This window comes from Cheilinus undulatus, linkage group 13, assembly GCF_018320785.1.
Source record: "Cheilinus undulatus linkage group 13, ASM1832078v1, whole genome shotgun sequence".
NCBI lineage: Eukaryota > Metazoa > Chordata > Actinopteri > Labriformes > Labridae > Cheilinus > Cheilinus undulatus.
The window spans coordinates 31,505,892-31,519,023 of NC_054877.1; the positions used below are offsets into that span (position 1 = coordinate 31,505,892).

General features: G+C 38.5%; 1 protein-coding gene across 2 annotated transcripts in view; it reads right to left on the reverse strand.

The window, feature by feature from the left end:
• Positions 1-13,132, reverse strand: part of LOC121520486 (homer protein homolog 3-like) — a 30,954-nt gene that overhangs the window by 5,655 nt on the left and 12,167 nt on the right. For both annotated transcript variants that reach the window (XM_041803959.1, XM_041803958.1), the window contains exons 4-8: positions 11,770-11,901; positions 11,509-11,613; positions 10,712-10,720; positions 7,356-7,489; positions 1,054-1,210 (exon numbers count right to left, since the gene is read on the reverse strand). In XM_041803959.1, the coding sequence (XP_041659893.1) occupies positions 1,054-1,210; positions 7,356-7,489; positions 10,712-10,720; positions 11,509-11,613; positions 11,770-11,901 (537 nt within the window). The remainder of the gene's footprint in view (positions 1-1,053; positions 1,211-7,355; positions 7,490-10,711; positions 10,721-11,508; positions 11,614-11,769; positions 11,902-13,132) is intronic.

Consider the following 13,132-nt stretch of genomic DNA (forward strand, 5'->3'; position numbering starts at 1 on the left):
TCATCAGCCTCTGCCCTGCAGGAAACAACAAACAAACAAACAAGATGTGGCTGCACAAGACGGCTGAAGCTCTTTAAAGAAGCACTCACCAGAGTTTGACTCAGTGAGGCATGAAGGTCTTTTTGTCTGATGTAACTTTTATTTACCAGTGCTGTCTCATCTGCTTATCTACACTCTGGTGCTAGAAACACAGCCGAGATTTTTCGATAAGCTATAAAAATAGATTCCACTAAGACTAACTTTCCTACTAAGCTTGTCATGTAACAGCTAACCTTTTCATCAACTTCCTGGACAAAAGAGGCTCTGCTCATCAACATTATGCCCTAAGCTACCATGGACTGGCTGGTATTGATTGTCTTTGTTGGTTTGGTTGGTTAGCTTCTATCATTAGCTAAGATTAGCACAAGAATATAAAGCTAAGGGGCAGAGTGGGGCCTATCATACCTTTGTCACAACTTGAAAGAATTTAAGGGCTGTTTGAGGACTTTTTTTCTACTCATCCGTGTGTTTTTCTCACTTCTTTGCCTTGGTTTCTTTTTTAGAAAAGAGTATGCAGAGTTTATTTTGTAAAATTGTATTTTGGGGTTTTCGAGCCTTTATTGAGAGGACAAGACATTTGATAGAGTCAGAAATAGGGCTGAGAAAGAGAGGAATGATTCTGAAATGACACTCTCACAAGGGTGGGAGTTAAAGCCAGGTTGCCCATTTTGTTAGTTGTATCAAACACACTAAAAGCAAATAACGCAACAGCAAACGTCTTGATAATTAAAAACAGATCAACTTGGAGGTGATTATACTTATATACAGTTTTAAAATCATAGGTACGAGTGTTTGAGAAGGACGTGAAAACTCTGCTGCTCAACTGATGTACAAGATTAATCTAGTAATGTTTATGTAAAATATCCTAGAGTTGAATTATGTTACACTGACTAATCTGATAAATTAATTCCTATGGAAAAACATCTGTCTCACTGAACAGTTTCAGTGCAATGAGACAAGACCCAACAAAGTTCCCTCTGTACCCGAACATCAGGCTGAACAGCAGAGTCTCACCTGGTCTCTGAGTCTCTCTGTCTCCTCCTGGTATGCTGCCAGCTGTTTCTTCCACTGCTCCACGTTAGCATTAGCCTCATGTAGAGCTGCCACCAGTTTAGAGTTACTGTCCTGTAGAGTGAAGAGTTCGGCCTCCAGGTTCATCTCACAAATAGACCTAAAAGACACATACACAGCTTAGCAAGCCGAGGAAACTTGTTTGGTATTACACATGCATATATGAACTATTACATACATCTAGCATATGAAAATTATTATGTTTAATAATGCAAAACAGTGATACCTATTATATTTGACATACCTGCATTTTCATTACTTTGAATGTGATAAGATTGTCTAAGCCAATAAGAATCTCATGAGTTTCTCAGAGAAAAAATGGAAATTTTAACTTAATGGTTTAAATGATGACGACACTGTATTGCTAAAGAATAATCGGACAAGATAGAATGCTTCAGAACAGCAAACACTCAGACCTTTAGGATGATATTTTCAAGAATACATTTAAATGCTAGACAATATCACAAATAACAAAATTGAAGCACAAGGTTGCAGATGAACATCAGTATTATTCAAAATTGGGCTGATCCACTGTAAGACCGAACAGTAAAAGGTTGTTTAAAAAAAAATAGTTGTTTAAACTTAAAAATCCAAAATAGCTATTTCAGCTCCATTTTTCTGAGTTGAAGAATACACTGTTAGTTCCAAGTAAAATGCACTTAAGCAGTCCAAGGTTTTTATTGTCACTATACTGCGATTATTTGACAGTCATCTCTAAATCTGCATAGTTTTCCTTTGGATGCCTTTGGAGACTAGACACCTGTGCACCATGAGTGAAGTTATCCTCTCAGTTAGAAAAGTCCTCCCTTTGGGGACCAACTTCAACATGGCAAGGATTTTTGCTACTTCATAGTTAGACAATAAAATAAGCTTGCTCTAGGTGGCATGATTGTTCAAAAATAAAAAATGTGAAAAACATTAAAGAAAACCGCAGTGGATGAGAAACATGTAAATTATATACTGTAACTTGAGTCATACTCCACTACTTAAAAACTTTAACGTAATCATTTCAAATAAAAATTTTGAGTATTTTCACCTTTTTCTGGTTTTAGAGCATCGCCAGACATCAGTCCATTAAAATATATCATGCCTCACGTGAAAGTAAGTGGCCAATCAGTATACTGTTGTTAATTATTTAATTCTAGTTAGCTAGTTTACCTATTAGTGCAAATTCAAAGATTTTTCTCTGGGCAGAGGAAGCCACCTGTTGGATTAACTCTAAGTTGTTTTTAATGGCCAAATGTAATAGAAAATGTCTCTACTGTGGGAGTTTTACTGTCTTGAGAAAGGATCAATGACAGGAGGGATGACATTTCAAAAGAAAGGACTATTTAGAGGAATAATGGGCAACTGGGGGCCACATGGGGCCCTTTTCCTTACTCACTGTGGCCAACAAGTCAGTTTCAAAAGCAAAGAAATTGCAAACATGATAAAATCTGAAATGACGATATGAAAATAGAAATATGTCATAATTATCTTTGATCACTTTCTGTGTTAGGTTCTTTGCATAAATTCTGATATAATTGACTGTAGTTCCTGATGTTAAAATCTTTTATGTGCGCCATTAAATTAATATGTATAAAAGACTAGAAATATTACTGAATTATACTAAAATAACCACTAAGTATTATGTTCATCTATAGAAAAAGCAGCATAAGTTCTGTTTAGCCTATTAAATTATTTGCATTGGAGTTTAAAAAGTTAATGTTGGTTGAATGAACTGTTATGAGAGCACGATATTTTCCCTTTCATTAAATCATACATTATTATTAGTTTTTAAATTAAGGGTATCTTGAAATGAAAACAATTGTCACTCTGGGGGCAAAATTACGGTGTATGTGGTCCTTTTAGGAACTAAAGTTTACCATCCCTAATATAGCGTTTCAGAAGAAGTGATTAGAGAAACATAAGGTATCAGGAATGTCACTTGAACTGTTATTTTAAACATTGCCTCTGATATCTGCCCTTTTGCACTTTGTGTATTTCTCTTTGATTCAAGATGATGTTACAGGGATTTTGCCTTTACTATAAAAGCAGAACTGAAGAGAGAAAGGAAATATGGTGAGAGAGAGCGGAGAAAGACATTTACCAATAAGTGCCGGAACAGGAATCAATCCTACAACCAGTGTATCCTGCATCCTCTGGATATGGGCACACGTTCTACCAACTGGACAAAACCACAATCTATGCAGTTCTACTGGAGAATATATTTGGGGTAAAGGTTGGCCTTTTGTCTGGTGTCCATTTCAGCCAGTCACTTGATTCATTTTCACTCACTGACTACTAATGAAAGGTAACATCGATTAAACTGGCCTTAGTAGCCTTCAACTTGAATGAAAACTATCCTTAACTTTCAATACAACATCATCTCTTTCTGCTCTCTTGTGTACATAAATATCGATGCTAAGTCTTTATTTTTTCTAGCTGTTACTATCAACCATCCTCTACTGCAGCTTGAATGAATATGAAAAATGTGTGGCCTGCGTAACACAAACAGTGAGCCGCTACTGCCAGGTTGAGAAAGCTAAAGCAAGGACTGCAGTCTGCCGCACAACACCTACAGCTCAGTGTGAAGGTCATCTCACAGGTTTACAAAAAAGCACAGATAAACTTATTAAATGCCAAAGATGCGAACAACAAGGTCAAACTGTTGCTGCAGGTATCCTCTACTCATGGGGGGTTTCTATTCAACACAAAAGACTAGATGTGACATTGAAAGACAACTTAGTTAAGAACATTTAGAGTACTTACATGGCTCAAACTACTACAGATTATACTATGTTCTGTATCCATACAGTCTAAGGCAGCAGTCCTAAACCACCAGGCCATAAACTGGTGCTGGTCTGTTGGTGATTTGGTACTAGACTGCTCAGCAAGAATAAATAACTAATTTCATGTCCATTTTATTTTGAAAAATGACTGGATTCTCTTCTATTATGTCATCCATCTCTGCCTTTTAACTTCTTGACACGTCAAGATGCTTGTCTCAGTCAGGATACCCAAAAATAAAAAAACAGCCAAGAAAAATGAAGCTGTTAAAAGACAAAACATGGAGTCTCACTTAAAATATGGGTTTATCATGATAAATGAGTCTAACCCACCCACTGATTCAAGATTATGATGAGTTGTATTTTTTCAGTCCTTGTTTGTATGCTATTTGTACCATATTATTTTGGCGTGTTTATCTCACATGCTTTGATGGACGGTCCGTGAATATGTTGTCTTTCATGAAACCGGTCCGTGGCTCAAAAAAAGGTTGGGGAGTGCTGGTCTAAGGAATAAACCGATGGTTGTATGCTTCCACAATGTAAACAACTGCACAGTAAAAGTACAGAGGTGGGTCAAGGAGAATGGCTGGGGTGGTTTCATTCCTAAGGGATGACCATGAGGCCCAATGACCTTTGACCTTTGAAATTTAATCAGTTCAACCTTGAGTAAAAGTGAATATTTGAGCAAAATTTGAGCAAATCCATGACGTATGGACCAAAGGTTGGATGGACAACCAGAAAACAATGCCTCCAACCTCGGCTCCTGCCAGCATGGACACATAAAAATAAATAATAAGAATGGTTTCATGAGCTTGGTCATCATTTTGATACTGGCACTGCATTTAAAATGTTTTCAGTCCTGATACCAGACACATGCATTGTTACATAATGGTTGAAAAGAAGGCTGTGGTTTCACCTGATGCGGCTTAATTTAACAATCTACAAAAAACACATACACTCAATCGTTAAATATCATGTATTTTTAACAGTTTATAAAACATAATTCAGACTTTCTCTTTGTCTCTTTGCATCCACGCAGATTGAGGTTGTACCATGGCAGCGGTTTACCATGGCAACCATTCAGCAGCAGCTTTCGGTCATAATAATGGGACTGTAGGATGAAACGGCTTAAAGGACTACATGAGGATTTGTTAACAGGCTTTATTTGGTGTTTTTTATGAGTCAGTGCCTCATCAATGACCTCTTCAGTTTTGAGGAAGCTTAACAAATCGACTGACATCAAACTAATTAACCCAACATGTAAAGTCGTGTTAATACTCACTGAACCCTGTGAAAGTTAATGGATTACCTGCTCCAGGGCGATCAATAATCTGGATTAAATGAAATGTGTAGAGACCTCATGAAGCTGGGCTAATTTTAGATTTATTGTGTCCAAAATCAATACATCAGCACCACCACAGGGAGGATGTATTCGTTAGGTAAAGCTAGAGTATGACTGTATTCACAAATGCACAAAACTTCTGAAAAATTACAGAAATGACCAGGATGAGCTCCATGTATGAACAGCTGAATTCTTCACTCAAACTTTACCAACATTTCTTTTCAGGAATATTCACTGTGAGCAAACAGGTGGGTGTGATGACTTATATCCTGCAACCAACATGCAAAGAATAGACTGTAGAGAGAACTGTCATCCTGTGCATGTAATCTTATTTTTATTTTTTATCTGACATTGTTTGGATGTTTTGGGGAATTTTCTGACTATTGTATTTCTGGGAGATTTAAGAAAATTAAGGGGGAATTTGCTTTGAAATTCACTGAATTTGTTTCAAGTTTTGCAACTGTTGGGGGAAATTTCAGTTTGAATGTTGAGGCGTTACGGTAAAGTTTCACTGAAACATTTGGGGAATATTTGAAAAAGATTTGGGGTTATTTATGGGAAACTTTAATCATGTTTAAGAATTTTTACAGAAAAAGTAATTTCATTGGAAATTTTTATGGATATCAAACTAAAATTTCCAAGTAATTCAGAACTTTTGGTGGAAATTATACCCATTCTAACCCATTCTAGGCCAAACAGGTTGGTGGTATTTGATGGCTTGCTGTATGGCTAGTCCTGTCAAGCACAAACAGGTCAGAGTAAGTGAAACTGGGCCAAATACTTTCAAAGTTAAGGGAATGTTTTGAGCGGCCCCTCCTTATTTGGAGTGATCTTATTTTTTGTCCAAATCTAGTTGGCTCTTGCTGGCTCATTGTGGCATGGAACCAAAAAAAGTGTTTGCAAGTGAAGCTGGGAACCTTAAATGAGGAAATCGGCCATCTTTTTCCACGATGGTGAGGCTCATTGTGACCATGGGCTAGGCGGATTCTGATGAAGCTGCACAGAGCAAGGGAGACAAACAAGAAGGCCTACTACGTGCAAACCTAAACAAACCACTCATCTCCTTATTTTACTCTTCTCTTCACTCTTTATTTCTCTTCTGTGTGTACCCATTGTGAATACACAGCGCGTGCCCCAAATTGATACATGCACCACGAGTTAACCTAGCTTTTCACATTATGAGACAACATCATGATTCTTGCAACCCACAGCAGCACCAAATAGTGCAGACCTCTTTGTTACACGGTACCAAGGACCTATGAAAAACACCTCAGCTCGATAGCCTGGTGCATACACAGTCTGAGACCTCAGTCAGGACATAGCGCATAATAAAGTCCATCACACCATGAAATCATGACTGTCACATGATCAGCACCATGGACAGCTACATATCCATCAAAAAATCACAACACTGACAGCTAGAGGAGAAGAGAAGAGGGCATCACTACATCTACAACTCATCATCAACAAAAAAATCAAGAGTAATTTCAAATTTATAGTTGACACAAAACATTTTACAAGAATATATGATGTGACGATATATAACATAAACCTACATGCACACTGACTCAAGAGAAACTCCAAATGAGAGAACTTGATGAAGACTTGCTCCACTGAAGGTCATGAGATTTGGCTAAAGTGCCTGAGGATTTTTGTGATGAAACGCAAATGCACCCTTTGCCAGTACATCAATAGGCTGTCATTTAAATGGTGAAAGAGACAGAAACTGAGAGTTGCAGACTTCCACCAGACCAATGGTACAGTACCGTATGATATGCAACACTATTTGTAACCAACACTGATGTGCACCTAATCTAACTCTAGTCCGTATTTCTGCATGGTGGTAAAAACATACACTTCCATAATGAACATGTAGGGTCTGACAGCTTGATTAGAGGAGTCATCAAGTATGAACTTTTGTGCAGAAAAAAAACCCAGAGTGAGATTTTAAACATAAGGTTCATAAAGAAACTATTTCTTCACCTCACCACTGAAGACACATTTCACAAAGGCTTTCTTATCCCAGTATCTGTTTGAACAAAAGGTGAGACTGAACTCACAAAGAGAAGAAAAGTATTTGTTCACCGTCTCTCCAGTTTCCATTGTGTTAATGTGTGTTTGTGTGACTGCCTTACCCTTCAGAGAGCATCTTTTTAATGCGCTCCTTCTCTGAGGACAGCGTGATGTCGGCACTCTGGCTGCGGAAAAGCTTATCTTCTGGTCCATTCACACACATCACAGGTGGAGACTGGAGTTCATCAGAGAGGTCCTGAGAAACACATCAGTAAATGGACTCTCCTGATAACACACACTTAAACTCAGCATCAAAAGCAACTATTCAGAAAAGATCTAGGAAATCCCACTCTCCTTAGAGTTTAGAAATGTGTGTTTTATTTTGAAAATTAAAAACACAAATCAAGGACTGTAGCAGAGAAAAAACTTCTGTTTGCTGCTACAGTACATTTACATGCAGGCAGAAAAAATTGATTTTTTCACGTTAGTTTGACAAAAACTGGACATTTAAAATGCATGTAAACATGATAGACTGAAATCATATTAAATTCAATTTCTCAAAGTTGGACTAACACATCTAGGTAATTCAGTTGGAGTAAGGTTGGACAACACAATATCCCAGGGTATTTATAACAGCCATAGCATTGCTTCAACTACTGTTATGAAAAAAGTGCTGTGTAATCTTTGTTATAAATGCCTAAAGAGTAAGTGTCCGTTTCCAGCAGCAGCACCACTGCTTATGTGTGAAAATGCAATAAAAAAATAACAAACCGATCTAAAAAAAGGACTCCCTATTAGAGCGCTATCATTCTTGAGCAGCATGGGATGGTTCCTGACTGTGATCTTCTCTAATTCAAGTAGTAAAACGTGCACCGCTGGCTGTAATGTGACCAATAAAAATGCGAGTTTAAAAACACTTTAAGTCTTCTTTCTGGCAGTCGATCAGTGATGAGAAATGATCAAACTTTATTGTTAATAGCCATGCAAACTGGGTGCTGCAGCTTCAATATCAGGCACACCTGTTTTTAAAAACCTCTGTATGAGATATGTAGTTAAAGTTAAGCAATACTTGTTAGTTATGTTCAGTACACTCTGGTTGCAAACTGGAGATCTCAGACATCCCCTCCCATAGACCGCTACTGTGAGAAGATGTCTGTCAGAACAGGAGTGCTGCACTGCTGGAGAAATGTATTTCCAGTTTTAGAATTTTTTTAAATTCAACTTTATTCATAAACAAATTTGGGCAGTTTCATTGATAAGACAACCACATGGCACACATTACATTTTAAAAATATAACAGAAAAAGGTCAGAGGTCTTATCTTTAAATTATGTGTAGACCCCTTTTTTATAAGTAGATTTGTGAACAGTGGCTCACTTTAGCTTCAGCTAACATAGCAAGCAGCTACGTAGTAAGCATTGTGTAAGCCAATGTAGCTAAGTTATCTTTAGCAACAAGAGCTTTAGCAGATGTAGCTTAAGCTAAAGTTCCTACATAAGTTATGCAGATAATGTAGCAAATGTAGTGTATGTAGTTCCGTTAACTGTACATCCATCAGGGTACACTCTGGACTGGTCGCCAGTCAGTCACAGGGCTGACATACAGAGACCGCAAGGCCACGCTCACATTCACACCTACAGCCAATTTAGAGTGATCAATCAACCTAACGAGCATGTCTTTGGTGGTGGGAGGAAGTCGGAGCACCCAGAGAGAACCCACGCATGCATGGGGAGAACATACAACCTCTGCACAGAAAGGTCCTGACCAGGAAGCAAACCAGGGACCTCCTTGCCATGAGGCAACAGCGCTAACCCCTGCGCCGCCATGCAGCCCCTTCCAGTAGCTTTGTAAGCTATGCAGACATTGTAGCTATGTATCTAACGTTAGCTTCATAGCTTCGTTGGTAGATATTAATAAGCTATGTGAGCTTTAGCTTTGGCAGTGGCCAGCACTGAAAATAGACCTGAGCAGAGTGGTGCTCCAGAGACTTGCTGGAGCCAGACCAGAGCACAGGCAAGTGGAACTGCTCTTATTGACTAGAGGGAGAGATTTGCTCTGCAGTATGATTGGCTGGTAAATTGTGACGTAGCCATTGTATGTGGAAAGTGGAGGCAACCTTACTAATAGTGTAATCTGATTTTATTTTTAAAGTTTTAGCGTGTATTTCCGTTCTGACAGATGCAGCATCTCACAGTAACTGTCTGCAAGAGGGGATGTCTGAGAGCTACAGGCTGCAGCTAGACCCCTCTTGTTATTTAAGGCAAAAAAAATACTGCAACTTTGCCTAAGCTTCCTGTGGAATAAACTCACGGCTGGACAGAGCACCCAGTTCTTGTGCAATATGAGATTAAATATTATTTACTGCCTATCTTTATCTGTTTAAAGGCACACAGAACACAACTTTGCATAAATCTTACCTGAAAATTGTTGATTTTTTTTTTTTTAAATAATTTCAGAGTGGGGAAGGAGAAGAGAGCACATATACACCATTATATAGAGGGAGAGGGAAAAAAGACCCATCTGTTCTTCTCTCTTGATGAAGTGTGAGAACAATGTTCCAACTATAAACCACTTCTAGCTCCCCTGGAGTAAACCTCATGTTTTTTTTTTTTTTTTTGTTTGTTAATGTGTTTATTTGGTTTTGTTTTTTTAAGACTCAAAGCATTTTATAAATGATTTAGTAAAAAGTGTATAGAAGCACTTCCTGCTTGCAAGCCGGCATGTCCTTAATAGGAACTGCTTCTTGGATAACGTGGTTTTTAACATCTGGAGAAAATACACTAGAGGATTGTTTTGGAAAGATCTAATGGTATTAAAAACTGGACACTGCCCAGTCCAAGGTTGGAGATCAGTTTTTTCTTGCACGTTTACATGTCAATTGCACCAGATGGATCAGGCATTCTGTGAGCTCCAGAGTCTCTGTTCCAGGCTTTGGCCCAGCAGTTGGGTCATGTTGTTATCTGGTCCTCACCATAAACTAGAGGTGTACAAAATGTACAGAGCAGTGAAGGTTGTCCATGTTTTCACCATTCTTTATATAACGGGTTAGCTGCTTGCTAACTAGTTAGCAGGGTCAACAGAGAGGTCTGTGGTAATGAGCGGAAAGGGGGCCTATCACTGGGTGAACATGCTTCAGTCACTATGCTCTGCATGAACACTAGGACTTGTCCAGTTAAATATCCTAAAGAGATATAATTGTAGCTCAATTTTCCCATGCATGTAAATGTACTGACAGACTCCTGATGATGTGAGCTATATTTTTCACACTGTTTGTGTCTGTTTTGGTCTTTCAAAATAAAAACGATCAGCCCAGCTCAGCAGGTATAAATAAATTCAAAATTTAGGGCCCAGACAGTTTGGAAATGAAACACTTTCAGAGTGTATTTTCACAGAAATTGCTCTCTGAGATTGTTTCTTTTCTTGGGTGCAAAGTAAAGCTTGGATTTTTCTCAGACATAATAGAAAAACAAAAGACTCACCTGTGAGAACTAGAGAGGAAATCCATCAGGTGGAACAAAACAGACAAAGAAACATGTCATCACAATGCTTCTTATACATTATGACCTTTTGTAAAGATACCCCACGAAGTTGTGTGATCAATTATGCAGCACAGCACTACTTAGCAAAAATCAAAAACAGTTAATTGACGCTGTTGGCAATTTTCAAGAGCTTTGGCTCCTCCGATGTGTTCAATAAATCAATAAAAGGCGTGGAGTGAGAGACATCACTTGGATTCTGTTCAGCCGTGGAATTAAAAAGGAAATGAGCATGTTCCTCATGGCCAAGCAGATGTATCTGATTGGTAATTATCTTTATTGATCAAAAAATTCCAGCGCTAACTACATTTTTATCATTACAGCGTTAAAGTCAGACACATCTTGATAGGAGGGGGAGAAAATGTGGAAGTGGTTCATTGCTGAGCATCACAGGATAATTTTACCACCGTCCTACTTTTCCCCTCTTCTCTACCCTCCGAGACGAGTGACCCAGCTCATCTTTCTTTTGCCTTTCTTTCCTCTCTTTCCATCCCTCCTTTGATTTAATCACAGCGGTCCTGTCTAATAGCTGAGCTGCTGCAGAGACACAGAGGTGCATTCGTCTAACCTTGGCCTGTGCTCAGTCAATCCTCATTCCTAAAATGCCCAAAATGCATGACTAGATATTTTCTCTGTGATTCCTGACAGATTTTTTTTTTTAATCTCTCTACTCTCTCTGCCTGATCCTGCTGAGGTTTGCTCCATTTTCATGTCCACATTAATTTTACTCAGAATCTCACCTGAGGAGCAGCGATGGTGAGCGCTGTGTTGGCCAGTTCTTTGTCCTGTGACTTTTCTCGGGCCAGCCGAGCTGCATCTTTCACCTCCTTAAACTTCTCTGAAAACTTTTTCAAAAGAGGACAAGTGATTAACTGTTTCAGCTGGTGATAAATGATGCAGAGCTAAGACGGCTCCTCAAATTGACAAATGGTGAGAAGTATGGTGAGATATTAAAAATGTTTTTTGACGTTTTGACTTCAGTTGTCTTTGGGTGTCTTTACCTGATGCAGCTGTTGCTCTGTAGCAAAACCAAGACCGTACACAGTGTTAGCTCTGCTGTCAGCCCACTGCCCAAACTTCTGGGACGTCTTGGTGAAGGTCATGCTGGGAGTGACCGTGCAGTTGATAATCGCCTGGAAATGCAAAGATATAAGAGCTGATCGAAGCTTAAGGCAAGTATACTTAAAGAGAGTTTAGGAAGATGTAGTTAAGAAGCTTATCCAAGAATCTGGACAAAATTATTGAAATTGACTAAAGCTCCTAACAGGAGTTTTTAGCTTGCAATGAAACAAATTAAAGTCTATACTTGTGCCTCTATGAGAACTGAAAAGGCCAATAATAACATCAAGGAGTTAAATGATTATTTCAGTGTGACTTTGTCTGTTTGTCACGTTTTTCTGTGGGGTATGTATCAGAATGGGTCATAAACAGCATGCTGCATATACAGCCTTTTAAGAATTTCTATGCTAAAGATCGTCAGAGAAGGCGTTTTAAACATGTGCAGCACAAGAGCAGGAAAGTCTTAAACATCCCAGTTTGTCCAAAGGTGGTGCCAAAATCTACCAAGTCAGTCTGTCTACAGACCGCAGATCTCTGCAGGCCCCCCTTGAAGACAACTACGAAAAGCTGCCTCTGTCAGAATGAAAAAACAAAACGAAACTTTACAAATAAAAACAGGTTAAACTTTCAATTAGGCTGAGGTATGGGTTTAGGTTAGGATAACAAAAGTTAACAGTCCAAAAATCTGACCTGGAAAACCTAATTAGAAAATGTTGAATAAGGCAAGTAATAAAGATTATAGGAAAAAGCTCATCCTCCATGAAAACATTATAACATAGCAAACATAGCCCCTTTAGCTGCATAAACTGCACAGATAATGAAGCTAAGTAGCTAGAGTAGCAAAAGTTAAAGCTTATGAAGCTCAAGGATATCTATACTAATGAAGAGGAAGAATGATGAAGCTATGAAGCAAACATTACCGGTGTAAGATACGTAGCAATGTTATCTACATAGCTAAGTTGGCTTAAGCTTTTTCTGCAAAAGACAGATAGATAATCATTCATTGTCATTGCATTGTAAAAATGATACGAAAATACGTTTGGCAGTCTCCTCTGTAGCAGCAAACACAGTGGTCCAAGCGATGGTTAGAAATGTAAGTGTAGGGCTTTGTTTTGCTGCTAGAGAAATGATCACATTGCTAAAACTATCTAAGCTACATTGGTTTATGTAGAAGCGTTGACTACATAGCTAACTAGTTTGATAAAGCCAGCAGTCTCCTCACAACAATAAAGCTTGTCCTCCATGAAAACACTCCGACGCAGCTAGCATAGCTAAGGATTAGGTTACACAGCTTTGTTAGCGACA